Here is a 13,950-nt window from a genome sequence, read left to right on the forward strand (position 1 = left end):
CCCTCCCTGCATATTTGAAGAAAAAAATTTGCGCTTCGCGCCCTTCCAAATGATTTCTGCTTTTTATCACAATGAAAGGACAAGTAATTTTTTTTTATTTTTTACATAGTTCATTATATCTTTGGTTTTTATGGTACGATAAATTTTTTTGTGGAATATAATATTAAAAAAAATAAAATTTCTTGCTGTTTCGAGCATCCAGTATGTAATTTACTTTGACTGTCATCACACAACATACAGGAAAAAGGATTTGTGACTTTTTCTACCTAAAATATATATTTATTTCAACAGATGCTCTTTAAATCTACTTGTCTGTATTCTTATTAATGATTTTTTGTGCTTTGCTACTTAAAGATGTTGTCATCCTTGTTGTCATACAATAAAGAAAAATTTAATATCATTTTTTCATATTAGGTTAATTTTTGGTCCAAAATGAGTGTTTTCATCTCCCCCCCCCCCCCCAATTTTTTTTAATGGGGTTATTCATCCTTCCTGCTGAGATTTTATAACATCTCCTTCCACCCATTAAAAATGTTTTGTGGTGGAGGGAGGGGGGGAAGGTTAATTCATCTTCTGTACTATTTTTTCGAAGATGCTTTCTAGCTCCCTTCCCTTCGGTCATTGCAGGGTGGGGAGAAGGGATGGGGGAGAAGAAATGGGGGGGGGGAAGAGATGGGGGGGGGGGAATAGGTGGGGGATATAAATGGGAAATAAGGATGGGGGAAGGGATGGGGAAGAAGGGATAAGGACTAGGAGGCCCATAATCAAATAATCCCACCCCTTAAAACGCCCTTATTTAAAATTAGTATATATAATCAAAATGCCCCCCCCTAAAGCAAAGTGCCCCCCCGGGGCACTTTGATTTAGGGGGGGGCAAAATTTTACTAAATCTTCAAAATGCCCCCCCCTAGACAAAGTGCTTCGCACGCCACTGATTCATGATAATATTTATTAAATAAAATGAACTTAAAATGATATATTTTGTTAAAAATTTTATTATTAAAAAATTTTAAAACGACAAGAATGTAGCTTTTCTAAAAAATCAAAGTAAAATAAAGTTATATAATGTCTCTTTATAATAAACAAATCTGAGTATTATATCGACCAAAAAGAAAGGCCTTATTTTTGGAGGGTTGGGGAGAAAGTACAAGGGGTTGAAAAGGGAATATCACTATGCATAAAGGGATATACCACCCCGTAATAGTTTAGGGGGAGGGAAATAATAAAAATCGATAATTCTTTCTTAGTATTGATAGCAAGTCAGTATTCACTCAAACTTCCTTTTGATACATATATCAAGTAAATTTACATTATAAAATTAAAATGCAGCCTGAAATGGAGACGACTACTCGCGGTACTGATGTGCTTCACCTTATGAAACAGTTACAGAACATGCAGGATTTTATCAAGTCTTCATTGCCTACCTCGTAAGTATTTAAGTATATGTATTTTTTTTTGAAAATCTATTATTAGAATTCTGAACATTTCAACTAGGCTCGCGCTTGAATTTGTTTATTGTTTATCAATTTTCACTCGTAAACATTTACAAAATTATACTTCTCTATTTATTTCAAATCAATTTCATTATTTGCTTTATGCAATACTAGCGGTTACGCCCCTTGGAGTCTCTATGAGCAAGCACTTTAGGGGCGAAGGTGATCCAACTATTTTCACTTTTAGTTTTACTTGGAAATTTGGGAAGAGGTATTTTTTTCCTGGGGCTATTTCACTTGGAAGGTTGGAGGTACCTCTCCAAATAATTTTAATCCTTCCGAAGACCTATGATAGCTTTTCTTTACCTTATCGGCCCAGTGGTGATGAAGAACCTTTAGTACAGACAGACACAACAGGGACAACCTGTTACTTTTTAAAATTTTATTTTTAATATATTATTTATTTCAGTGATATGACCGATTATGACCGTGCACAGCTTCGCGAAGATTTTTCTTGGGCCTGCTTGGTCTCCTTTGTTATGATCATGCTGTTGGCCACCATCCTTTACTTCTGCTGCAGGGACAACATCTCTGGCAAGAACAAGATCATGAAGAAGACCTTGGTGGCCATGGGAAAAGATAAAGATGTTATTCTTCCAGTTTAAATTTTATTTTCGTTTTATTTAATTGCTTACTGTAAATAACTAAAAATTACAAACTCTAAATTATTGTTCAAAAACAAATTTTTCTCTCAAGAATATTTTAAAATAGACCAAATAATTGACTTTGTAAATAATTTGTTTGACCAATTACATTATTGTGATTATGATCTTTAATTTTTCTGAACTTAGTTCAATAAATTTATAAAAAAAATTCTTTGTTTATTGTATATTTAAAACAAGGATGATAATTTCCAAGTAGCGTGTATTTTAAATCATCTATTATTTGACAATTGGATTTTTAAATCTTTTCTATAATTTGGATCTGTCCATAATATAAGGGTAAGCTCTTATCATTGAATTGGCATATCCGATTTGTTCTATTAGTTTAAAACTTAGCATGATTATTCATGTTGCAGTTAATTTTGTTTTTTAAAGAGCAGTAACTCTTATCTTTACGTGAATAACATGCTTGCTTACTTTTATTTTAGGTATAATTATCCCGTCTATCTGAATCTTGAAATTATGGATTCTATATTAGGACAATAACGTTAAATTATAAACCAAGCCTCTCTATAATAGTGTCCTAAAAATATATCTAAATCGTATCCTAGTTAATTTCAAAATGCATGTTAATGTGAATGATAGATCTTTTAAGCAACGCTTAACATATGAAATTATTGTATTTGCTTTTGTCAATAACAAGTTAGAACAAGGTTAAAAGTCACAAATTCTTAATGTCCAAGTTGGAAGTAAAATTTTTATGGAGAGGAAGTGGGAATATACAATATATTTCTCTCCCCCGGGGGGCATTGGACGTTCCTGGTTCAAAGCATTGTTTATCAGGAGAGTATTTGATTTGCCTACTTTAATTCAGTTGGTCCTTTTATATTAAAAAAAGACTTAATGTAAATAAACTGAAAACGAGGATGATAATTATATCACTAATGAGCACAAAAAACAATGACAACATCCATAAAAGCGAAGCTCTGAAGCAGAAGGACAAACATATATGGCTGTCAGATCTGAATAAGCAGAATTTAAATGTATAAATCTAAAAAATTGTAAGTAAATTTGTTGCAAAACTGATTGAATACAGGATACTGTAGGACATACATACATTTTAGGACATGATTATAGAGATGCTTCGATTACAACATTTACCTTGTTGTATATGAATCAGTTTTACAACAAATCATATAAAAAGAATCATATCCCATAAAAAATTTTGGTCAAAAAAGTTAGATATCAGAATATTTTAAATAGACGTACAGACATTTTGGTAAAGATTATAGATTTCTAAATAGTTATACTTTACTGATGATGGCAGTTTTGCCCTCGAAACGTTAAATAAATTTAAAAGTCGGATGCCTTCAGTTTTTTTTATTCTGAGGATTTTACATGTTGGGTCCGTAACCTTTCGTCCTACTTGTTATACCTAACTACTACAACCTGCTAAGTTTAAATTCGATAGGATATTATCTATCCGTTACAGAGGGACGTACGAACGGACCGAACCTAATTATAGAAAAGCTAAAAGTATAAATTTCAAGATAGGTAGAAGAAACGAGAAAAAAAGCAAGTTTTAGAGTAGCTTAAGATTTCGGACTTCAATCTTAAATTTGTAGCCTAAAAAAATAAACTTGTGCTTTCAAATATATATGATATATATTTATTTATGCAAATGTATCTTTTCATAAACCACCAAAATGTGAAAGTTTTTAAATCTCAGATGCCCTATTGTCATTATTCCAAAAAAATAAGGTTAAATTCCCTGATTGGTCGATTTAAAAACAGGTAAAGTGTGACAGCCAATGAAATTTGTTCTAGCATAAACACTTTCTAACATTGAATATTTAATCTATAGATATAACTAAATCAAACCAAATTTGATTATCCTAGAAAATCTTTTTTTTTCGATGTTTTTACATATATTGTTCAATATACTAAAAAATTAAATTTCATTGAAAAACTACAATAAACTCTTTTTCTATATTTTATACTGTCTATGGAGAAATTTTTCCGTGCCGATCCGCCATTTTCGATGTCCCCTTCTCCAAGCGTTGTCAAACATGAATCATTCAACGCATGTTTTTTAATTAAAGAAAAGTGAATATTTTTGTAATTTTTAAAGTAAATACTTTAAAATAAATTTAATCAAAACCTTATCAATTAATAATTAGCCATCTAAAAGTAAAATTTTACCATAAAAATTAATAATTTGTGTCTATTTCCACAATATTTTCAGAAACGCTGTGATTTTCAAAAACTTGTTGACAACACATCACTCATCCTCAAGCCTTAGGATAGGACAGAAGCCGGCACATAAATTTGTATTTCTTCATATTTCATCTAAAATAATAGTAAAGTAAGTAAATTTTATGTATTTTGTTGTTGGCATTGTGGAAGATATATTAAAATGATTATTCATTGTGTAAAATTTTGCCTTTTCCCTTATTTTCTCATTTATATTTTCAGATTTTAGCTCAAAGGGAAAGTTTGAGATGCTGATTTTATTGATTTTCTTTATTATTCTTAATTCCCATCTTTATATATAAAATCATACGTCTAACAAAATAGTTATTTTCGTTTTTTAAATTTGCCTTATTGTATAAGCAACTTTCTATTTAAATATTTGAATATTTTATGTGAATAACCTGTTAGTTCATATAGTAAGTTTTGTTTTCGGATTAAACGTTTCTATTATTTTAATAATTTGTTAATATATTTTTGATTACTTGTATCTTAACCAGATTTTCGTGTTTTCTTAAGAAAGTGAACCTTCGAAAAGCGAGCTAAAATAATGCATGATCGAATGATCTCCCCTTTCCCCACCTTTACTTCATCTACTTGATATCAGGGGCGTCCAAGCTTTTTATTTTGGTGGGGGTAATTCGGTTTTGGGGGGGGTAAAATGGCGCGCGAATTGCGCCGCAAATTTTTTTTACCCCGCCAAAATTTTTACCCCGGGGGTAAAATTTGCTTGGGGGGGGGGGGGTAATTACCCCCCCTGAAATCTGTTGGCAGGGGTAAAATTTGTTTACCCCCCCCCAAAAAAATTTACCCCCGGGGTAAAATTTTTGGGGGGGGTAAGTTAAATTTTATAAAAAATTTAATATTAAAAATGCGCGCGAAGCGCGCAAAAATTTTTTTTTGTTAGAGATTTTCTATTTTGGGGGGAGGTATTTACCCCCCCAAAATTGTTTGGGGGGGTAAATACCCCCTCCTAAATGGTTGGGGGTGCCTACGGCACCCCCAGGGTAGGGGTAAATTTAAAATGGGGGGGGGGGGTAAAATGAAAAAATTTTTCGGGGTGCCTACGGCACCCCCATATTCGTTTGGGGGGGGGGGGGGTAATCGCCCCATTACCCCCCCCCCCCCTTGGACGTCTATGCTTGATATATAAACTAACTGACCATTAATTGACGGGGGAAATTGCAACCTAATTATTCCCTTGTAATATCCATGTATACTTTACATCTATGCTTACCAATTAGAATTAGACATCGTATCTAACTAAGTATAATAGCTGATTAATTTGCATGGTATTACTTTTATTCAATGCGTTTTAAGTTAGTGTCTTATGTAAACTTCACCTAAAGTGTTGTAATTATTCGTTATTGAATAAATCTTTTAAAATCATATTTCTTTCAGCAAAGTCCTAAATTATTTTGATATTATGAATGTCTATTGTTTTAGAATGGTTGAGGCCCCAGACAAAATGAAGGTTGCTGACCTCCGCACAGCCCTGCAAGAGCGCGGCCTTGACACAAAGGGAACAAAACCCGTCCTTGTGGCCAGGTTACAGGAGGCTCTAGACAAAGAAAAGGGAGATGCTAAGCCAGAAGAGACCATGGAGACTGAAACTGTCGAGGAAACCAAGCCTGTAGTAACCGAAATAAAAGTTGAGAAGAAAGTAGAAGCAGAGAAAGCAGAGCCCATGGAGGAAGACACTAAAGAGGAGAAGAAGGTAGAGGAGAAAAAAGAAGAGCCACCAAAGAAAAAGTTTATTGATGATGAGCCCTATGAGGTTAAAGATATTGAACCAGAGATACCCGAAAACTTCACTTGTCTTGACTTTTACAACTCAGACCTCAACCTGAAAATCGCAATTGACGATTTGAACACAGCTCAACCCTTCATCAGAGATGGCTGGGGATATTGTTATGCGGGTGGTAGGGCTACCCATGGTGTCACATCTGGCAAAGTTTGGTATGAAGTCAAGTATGTTGACAACATGGATGTTAAGGTTGAAAAGGAGGCAACTACTTACGATCTGAGAGTAGGATGGAGTTCAAACAATTCTTCCATGATGCTAGGTGAGAGTGAGGAGTCTTGGTGCTACTCTTCTGCTGAGGGCAAGATGGCTCATGGTTGCAAGTTTGAGGAATATGGAGAAAAATTCACCAAGGGAGATGTCATTGGTGCATTTCTTGAAATTGGAGATGAAGAAGTCAGTATGACTTTCTCAAAGAATGGTGAAGATCAAGGTGATGCTTACCAGATCCCCAAGGCTGAATGGAACGGCCAGGCTTTGTTCCCTCATATCCTAACCAGAAATGTCAAGTTCCAGGTCAACTTTGGTGTTATCAAAGAAGGAGAGGAACTGAAGGATGCTACCAACTGGAAAGATCCTATCAGTGAGGGCAATGTTAAGGTTGGTAAGGTTGAAAACAAGGTAGCTGGAACACCTAGAATCAAGACTAAGGAGGAGTGTGAGTTGATTATGATGGTCGGTCTGCCTGGATGTGGCAAGACTACCTGGGTAGGCAAGCATGTTGAAGAGAACCCTGACAAACATTACAACATCATCAGCACAACAGAAATGTTCAAAAAGATGACGGTAAGAACCTTTATTAAGTCCATTACATTCTATTACAAATATCCATTTAACTTTATCTGTTATATAAAGAGTTAACCTATTTTTGAGGACAAAAATAAAGATATCTATTCAAGTTTTTTTTCTTCATATAAAACTTCGGCGCTTTCCCACAAAGTTCTTGTTTTAGCGTTTTGCCCCCCCCCCCCCTCTCCCTTATTTTTATATAAATTAAAAATTTGGGGGGTGGGTGGTAGTTTTCTTGCATTTGCTTATTAGGTTAGATTATATTAGGTGTTGGATGGCCCCTCAAAGAAATATTTTAAAAAATAAATTTTTTCTCTTAAGGTAAATGGAGACCCCAGAAAGAAAGTACACAAGGGCAAGTGGGAGCAGGTGATCGCTAAGGCCACCAGGTCCCTCCAGGATCTCATCAGAACTGCTTCTACCAGAAGAAGGAACATCATCATTGACCAGGTAAAATATTTATTTAGATCTTGTACTACAATTCAATTAAAAATATACTGTATTTTCTAAAATACTTAAGAATTTTGATATAAAGCTTAATTCATTTAAATATTAGTTTTTCATAATTGAGCTTAGAATTATTTAATCTTTAAAATAAGATTTTAAGCAAATTTTAATTGAACCTAACATAAAATAAGTTATTTTTAATAAATCATTTAATTATAACATTAGCTTGTTATTTATGGGATTTTAATAATATTTCCATTATATTTATTGCGTTTGTTGGTGGCATGTCTCAACCATATTTTTGTTTGTTTGCTAAACTAGAAAATCTCATTAAAGGACTAAAAACAATGATATCATAACATTAAATCATAAAAAGTGACTTTTCACCAAGAGATCCAAAAAAGAGATCTTAAAGGACAAATCCAAATCAAGACTTTAAAGTGATTAACCTATAAACCTTAATTGGTTGAAGAATTTTAAATTCTTGGTAATGATGAAACTTACCAAGACTTGTGCACTGAAGAGGGGTAGGCAGGTGTACTAGGTTCATACCCAGTTCAATATAAGAGTCACCTGATAAAGTAATCTTGCCACTGCACCCCGACAAACCCAGACAAGAGAATAAGTATCAGCTAGGATTTTAATTATCCAAAGTTTTATATTTGCATCTAGGTATTTAACACGCAAAGTATTTCAGATAATTTTAAATGGACTTTATTTTACTAGTTGACAATCTTCAAAAACTTCTTTGCATGTTTGTCTGAAGAAAAAAAAACTTTTTCTGCTATTATAATCAACGGATTTTTAGCGTTAACAGTTAAATTTTGAATGCCATTTTGTTTGAAGGCAAATTATCTGAAATTGAGTCGATATTGTTAGGCCAACCAAAATTATATCTATCTATCTATCTACCTACCAATCTAAATATCCCATTAATTATGGTGAAAATTTGTTAAGTACCTTGGTGAATTTAGCTGGAATTTGTTGTCTGAATTCCACCTAACTGTGCTTAGACAGTTGTGTATTTTTGGAATAAATAACACAGTTTAAAGACTTCAGATATTTTGGTATGTTATATTTAACCATTTGCCTTATTATAAAATAAGAAAGGTTAAGTAAGTTTTCTCGTTAACATTAAAAGCATTATTTACTGTCCTATTAATTAATTTGCTCAATGTATATTGAGCACTCTAGCTGTATAGAACTACGAGACCTTTGCTCTCTCAGCTGATTTAGTTAAGGTAGGAAATCCAATTATCCCAAGACGATGGATAAGTAACATGTATGCTGTATGTCTACTATACATATACTCCTACATAATCTTAACATTATACCTATAAACATTTATTTTTATGTTCTTATTAGATTTCATTTTTTTTCAAATAAAGTTACCATTTTACGAAAAGTTAAGAATATCATTTTAACCATAAACTACATTTTTTTATACTTATTGATTTACTTACTTATTTTGATTAGGGATATTTTTACATCAGTTTTTATTTAAATACGTATCAAAGTATCTATTAAGCAATTGCTTTACAGGTAAGATTTATATTATAACTTTATATAAAACTCATAAGACTGTGGTAGACTCTTCATAAAAAGGTAAGGTATTTTTTTATATTAGGTCTAGATCAATTTTGCGCTTCAAAAATAACACCACCCCACCCCTGCAATTGTGATGGTTACGCCCTTGCTATCTTAGAATGCATCAATACCCTAGCACACCCCGCCATTAGAATGATGTATTGAAACCAAGAATGCACATACAACTTAAATATTGTATTTTGTGTGAGGTGCAGCCCTATCCAGCCATCTATCCACTAGTAGGTAGTAGTAGGCTGGAAATATAATGTGCAGGTAAAATGCACACTTCCATATACCTTATATACACACCTACTACTACTCTCCATTTTATATTTATAACCATCAGCTGGCCCTGCCCTTCATGATATATCTACTCTCCGCCCCATACTCTTTTATTCAGCATTATAAATATACATGGAGAGATAAAGGGCTTTGTAAATGCTTACACAAGGTCAAGTTATAATATCTTCTCTTTTATGTTCCATTATGAACAATTAAGAAGTCCCAGACCAGCATAGAAAATAAATAAGAACATTACTTTCAGTGATTATGCATGATATGCCAAAACTGTGATAAATATATTCATAAAACCCAGAGAAGATGTATGTAAAAGTAAAGGGTTATAATTCATGTGCTCAATGGTTGCTTTTTTTTATGTAACATAATGAAATAAACAACATAGTATGCAGTAAAAAAGTATGTTTACTTCTACCAAGCCATAATAAAGGTTGTGCATTTATGCCCTGTTATCATAGTTAATATTCTGTGTGTGTACTGTAGTGCACTCATGCCTCTCTTTATATCTTTTATCTTGCCAATATTACATTCTTTACACTGGACTTGCTGCATCACTAGGCAGGCATTAATAATACCTGAACACACACACACACTTATTGTGTCTAATTAATTTAACAAGTCATGTTTATCCTACAAATTCGGTTAGAAATATTGATATATTGCATTGCATATGGACTCAAATTCCATGGCTATGTGACTTTAACATACTTTTAAAGGTATTCTTAACAGGTTATTATTGTAACATATATGTTGCTCTTTTGTATGTCCAAATGTCGTGTAAAACGATTTTGTTGACTATTATTGCTAGTTAAAATTTATTCTCTTTCAACTTAGACTTAAAGATCTTTAAAGTTGTTATTGACCCTGTATTTGTTTGTAAACGCTTAAGGCATAGGTATTTAACATCTTATTTTGATTTTATTTATCATAAAATAATTGAAAACCCGAATTACCTTATAAGAAGTTTTAATTGGTATTATCAAGGTACTTAATGGATGAAGTATACCACTCAATATATTAAATGCATAATATTGGAGTAAGAAAATTGATCCTGAAAATAATAGAAAACATAGTGATTATTAAGTAACCATTGAGTCATGACCCCAAAGTGATTATGCAAGTATGAACATTAACATGTAAAAATGTATAGCAAATATACATTTATAACATGAAAGAAATGCTAAGCAAAAAAACACAAGAAGAAATTTAAAAAAAGAGGACATTTGTAAACCGGTGAAATTTTGATTATTTCTGGCCTAAACGCTCACATATCGTAGTTATAATGGATAGCAATATAATTTTCTATCCTTTATGTAATTGGTGTGCTCCTTTCTTCAAAAACTTGCTTGTTCGTCAGTCTTGTGGACTTGCAATGTTGATTTGTTTTAGGAGAAAAAATGTTTTATGAGCGTATAGGTTTAGAACTATATTTCTGGCCCGATTGGAACCTTTAACAACATTGAAAAAGTTGTAAAAATACTACACTTATGGATTATATGTAATACAACAATTCATTTGTGTATGCATAAAAGGATCCATTTCTTAAGGTCATAAGCAAACAAAAAATCCTCTAAATTGGAAAAATGGTTGACAGGAGCCACCTTGCTCTGTTAACACCACTGCTTAGCATTTAAACATCCTTGTTCTTTATTTTCTAGACAAACGTTTTCCCCAACGCGCAGAGACGCAAAGCGCGCCCTTTCCAGGGCTATGTACGGCGCTGCGTGGTTGTAGTCCCCAGTGACGAGGACTACAAGGCCAGGGTGAAGTGCCAGGAGGAGGCTGGTCACAAGGATATTCCGGATGACGCCATTATGGAGATGAAAGGTAGTTTTATCATGTATAGAGATGTGTAGCTGTAGTTCTTACAATTTATTTACATCTTTTCAAAACACTTATGGTAATCAGTGTTTTTATTTTATTTTTTGACAATAGAAAATGCTGGTTAATATACAAGGGTATCTATTTTTATTTCCCAACAGATAGTTTATGGTATAAACTTAGGTATATTTTTAAAGTTATCAAATTTTGTAATTTATGATTGGAAGATTCATTAAGGATAATGGATATTCTTTTTACGAACAAGCATTTTGTTGTAAAAGATGTTTAAAATAATTAATGAAAATAGAATTTACATTTTATATCATAACCGCACAGTTAATTACAAAACTTGAACTAAGTGCTTTATCTAAGATAAAAAAATATATTAGATACTTAATTTAATTATCAGTTGCTTCGCCTTAATAAGTGGTTTGGGCACATTCATTTAATTCTTATTCTATTCCTAACGAAAAAAAGATGATTTTTTTTTGGTTATCTCTCCAAATTGTCTAGTACCTTTCCTTTACCGATATAGTGCTTCCCTAAAAATTGTGGATCATACGGACAGAGTCACACAGACATCTTGTTACTTCAGTATATAGGATTAGTCAAATGATTTAAAGTCTTGTTTAAAGGTTCGTAATAACCAGCATTTTCTCTCAACCTTGTGAAGCTGGCAGAAATCTTTATAGATATTTATATTTTAGCCAACTTTACACTTCCCGATGACGAAGACCCAGCTTTTGCCGAGGTTCTCTACACTGATCTGAACAAGGAAGAGGCTAAGTCCGTTGTGGAGCTTTACAATAAGGTTAGTTATCACTTATCATCTATTTTAGCGTTCAGAATTATTTCGGTCGAATTCTTCATGTGTTCTTTAAAATCTTTAAAAATTGCTGGAAAAGATAGAATTATTTCTCATATGTACCAATTTTGGTTTAAGTAGCTTTTATGTAAAAAGAATAGTAAACGGTACTTTAAAAAAAAACATCTAGAATTTTGTAAATAAAACAATAAAAAAATCAATGTAGAAACCTTTAAGTTTAAAGTACTACTGCATGTGTTATATTGACATGCCCTACTTAAATGGTTGCTGAAATACTACTATTCCTTTAAATTAAGGAATCTTAATATTTAGATTGCCAAGGAGAAGGGTTTTGGTAAGAAGTACGAGGAGAAGAGAGCCAGAGGTGGCCGTGGCAGGTTCATCAGAGGACGTGGAAACAGAGGAATGAACGGCAAGATGCAGTAAGTTTATTCTTGAATAAATAGCCAAAACAATGTCTCTTTGTCGAAAAATATTAATGTTAAGATATCGCTATTAGTCAGTCATTCTTTTGTTTCCTTTAGGAGAGACACTGAAAGTATTTCATAAATCTTTATTAGGTAACTTGTCTGCGTAAGGTTTTAAAACTTATTGAAATAAGTTGTCAAATGAAATGTATTTAAACTTTATTATTTGTTATCTGATTTTTTGTGAATTCTTTTCATGTTTCTTAAAAACATTTAACTTTGTAGGCGTGGAGGTCCAAAGAGGTTGAACACAAACATGCGCGGTGGCTTCAACATGCGTGGCAATATGCGCGGAGGACGTGGCGGGCCCGCAATGCGCGGTCCCATGCGCGGAGGTGGACCAATGCGTGGTGGACCCATGATGCGCGGCAACATGCGTGGTGGACCCCAGGCCTCTCCATGGGCCAGCAAGTCCATGAACAACATGGGAATGAACAACATGGGCATGGGCAACATGGGAATGGGTGGCATGGGGATGAACAACATGATGGGAGGTGGTATGGGTGGCATGGGAATGGGCAATATGATGGGCGGTGGTATGGGTGGCATGGGGGGAATGGGTGGTATGGGCAACATGGGTATGAACAACATGGGCATGAACAGAATGGGCGGAGGCATGGGAGGAAACATGGGCATGAATAATATGGGTAAGTTATTTTTTTTCTTTTCGTTTTCCTACATTTAAATTTTAAACACAAGAAATATAATCATGATAATGAAATATGTTCATAAATAGGACACCAAAAACACCTCCTTATTTATATGAAGAAATAACTAAAAGAACAGTAAAGTATTATAGAATGAAAACAGAAAATAACCGGACAATCTACCTAATTATAATGATAAGTAGAACGATGTCTGTCTGTCTGTCCGTCTGTCTGTCCATCCGTCCGTCCCTTAAGATCTCGGTAACCACTGAACCGATCGGATTCTACTCTTTAGGGAATATACCTACTGGTCCTGTGATGGATTTAGGCTATTTTCTTGGGAGGTGGGACACCCCAAACCCCCCAAAAAAAAACAAAAAATCCCCCCCCTTTTTTTTTAGAAGATTTCCTTTGTCCTTTTACGTATTTCGCCAAAAAATTACCCCTTGGGACAAAGCCCCTAGAGGCTAGGGGCGAAGTCGCTAGTATTCTATATTGCACTAAAAAGCACATCGAAATGATTTTTAATATTTTTTACCTACTACTTAATTTATTAATTAACGGGTTTATATACTAAGCTTGTGATATATTTTGAATTGACATAATTTTGTAGGTATGATGAACAACAGAATGGGAATGGGAGGTGGCATGGGCGGAGGAATGGGTGGAGGAATGGGTGGTGGCATGGGTATGAACAATATGATGGGCGGCGGTATGGCAGGAAAGATGGGCAACTCCGCCGGCGTTTTTGGAGGAAGTTTCGGAAGCAGTTTCAGCAGTGGAATGGGTTTCAAGTCTGGCGCTAGTTCTAAGTTTGGACAAACTGGATTTAAGGTAAAGATCATAAAGAAATAGATACAGACATGAAAATAATGTATATTTTCCAACGTATTTGAATTTCTTTCCTCCCACCTATATTT

At 33.7% G+C, this 13,950-nt stretch overlaps 1 protein-coding gene and 1 long non-coding RNA gene across 2 annotated transcripts in view; both read left to right on the forward strand.

Annotated features, from left to right (window-relative positions):
- LOC145315890 (uncharacterized) overlaps positions 1-13,950 on the forward strand; it is a 262,202-nt gene that overhangs the window by 247,443 nt on the left and 809 nt on the right. Inside the window, exons 2-9 of the mRNA XM_080156030.1 lie at positions 4,339-4,460; positions 5,792-6,935; positions 7,260-7,388; positions 10,928-11,096; positions 11,798-11,901; positions 12,229-12,338; positions 12,609-13,030; positions 13,644-13,864. Coding sequence (XP_080012156.1) covers positions 5,793-6,935; positions 7,260-7,388; positions 10,928-11,096; positions 11,798-11,901; positions 12,229-12,338; positions 12,609-13,030; positions 13,644-13,864 — 2,298 coding nt within the window. The 5' untranslated portion in view covers positions 4,339-4,460; position 5,792. The remainder of the gene's footprint in view (positions 1-4,338; positions 4,461-5,791; positions 6,936-7,259; positions 7,389-10,927; positions 11,097-11,797; positions 11,902-12,228; positions 12,339-12,608; positions 13,031-13,643; positions 13,865-13,950) is intronic.
- Positions 1,234-2,144, forward strand: LOC145315928 (uncharacterized). Its single transcript, XR_013878199.1, has 2 exons — positions 1,234-1,427; positions 1,903-2,144. It is a non-coding gene; the product is annotated as an uncharacterized LOC145315928 (long non-coding RNA).

The sequence above is a fragment of the Acartia tonsa genome, chromosome 1 (assembly GCF_053477335.1).
Source record: "Acartia tonsa isolate MP-2025a chromosome 1, ASM5347733v1, whole genome shotgun sequence".
In the NCBI taxonomy this organism is placed as follows: domain Eukaryota; kingdom Metazoa; phylum Arthropoda; class Copepoda; order Calanoida; family Acartiidae; genus Acartia; species Acartia tonsa.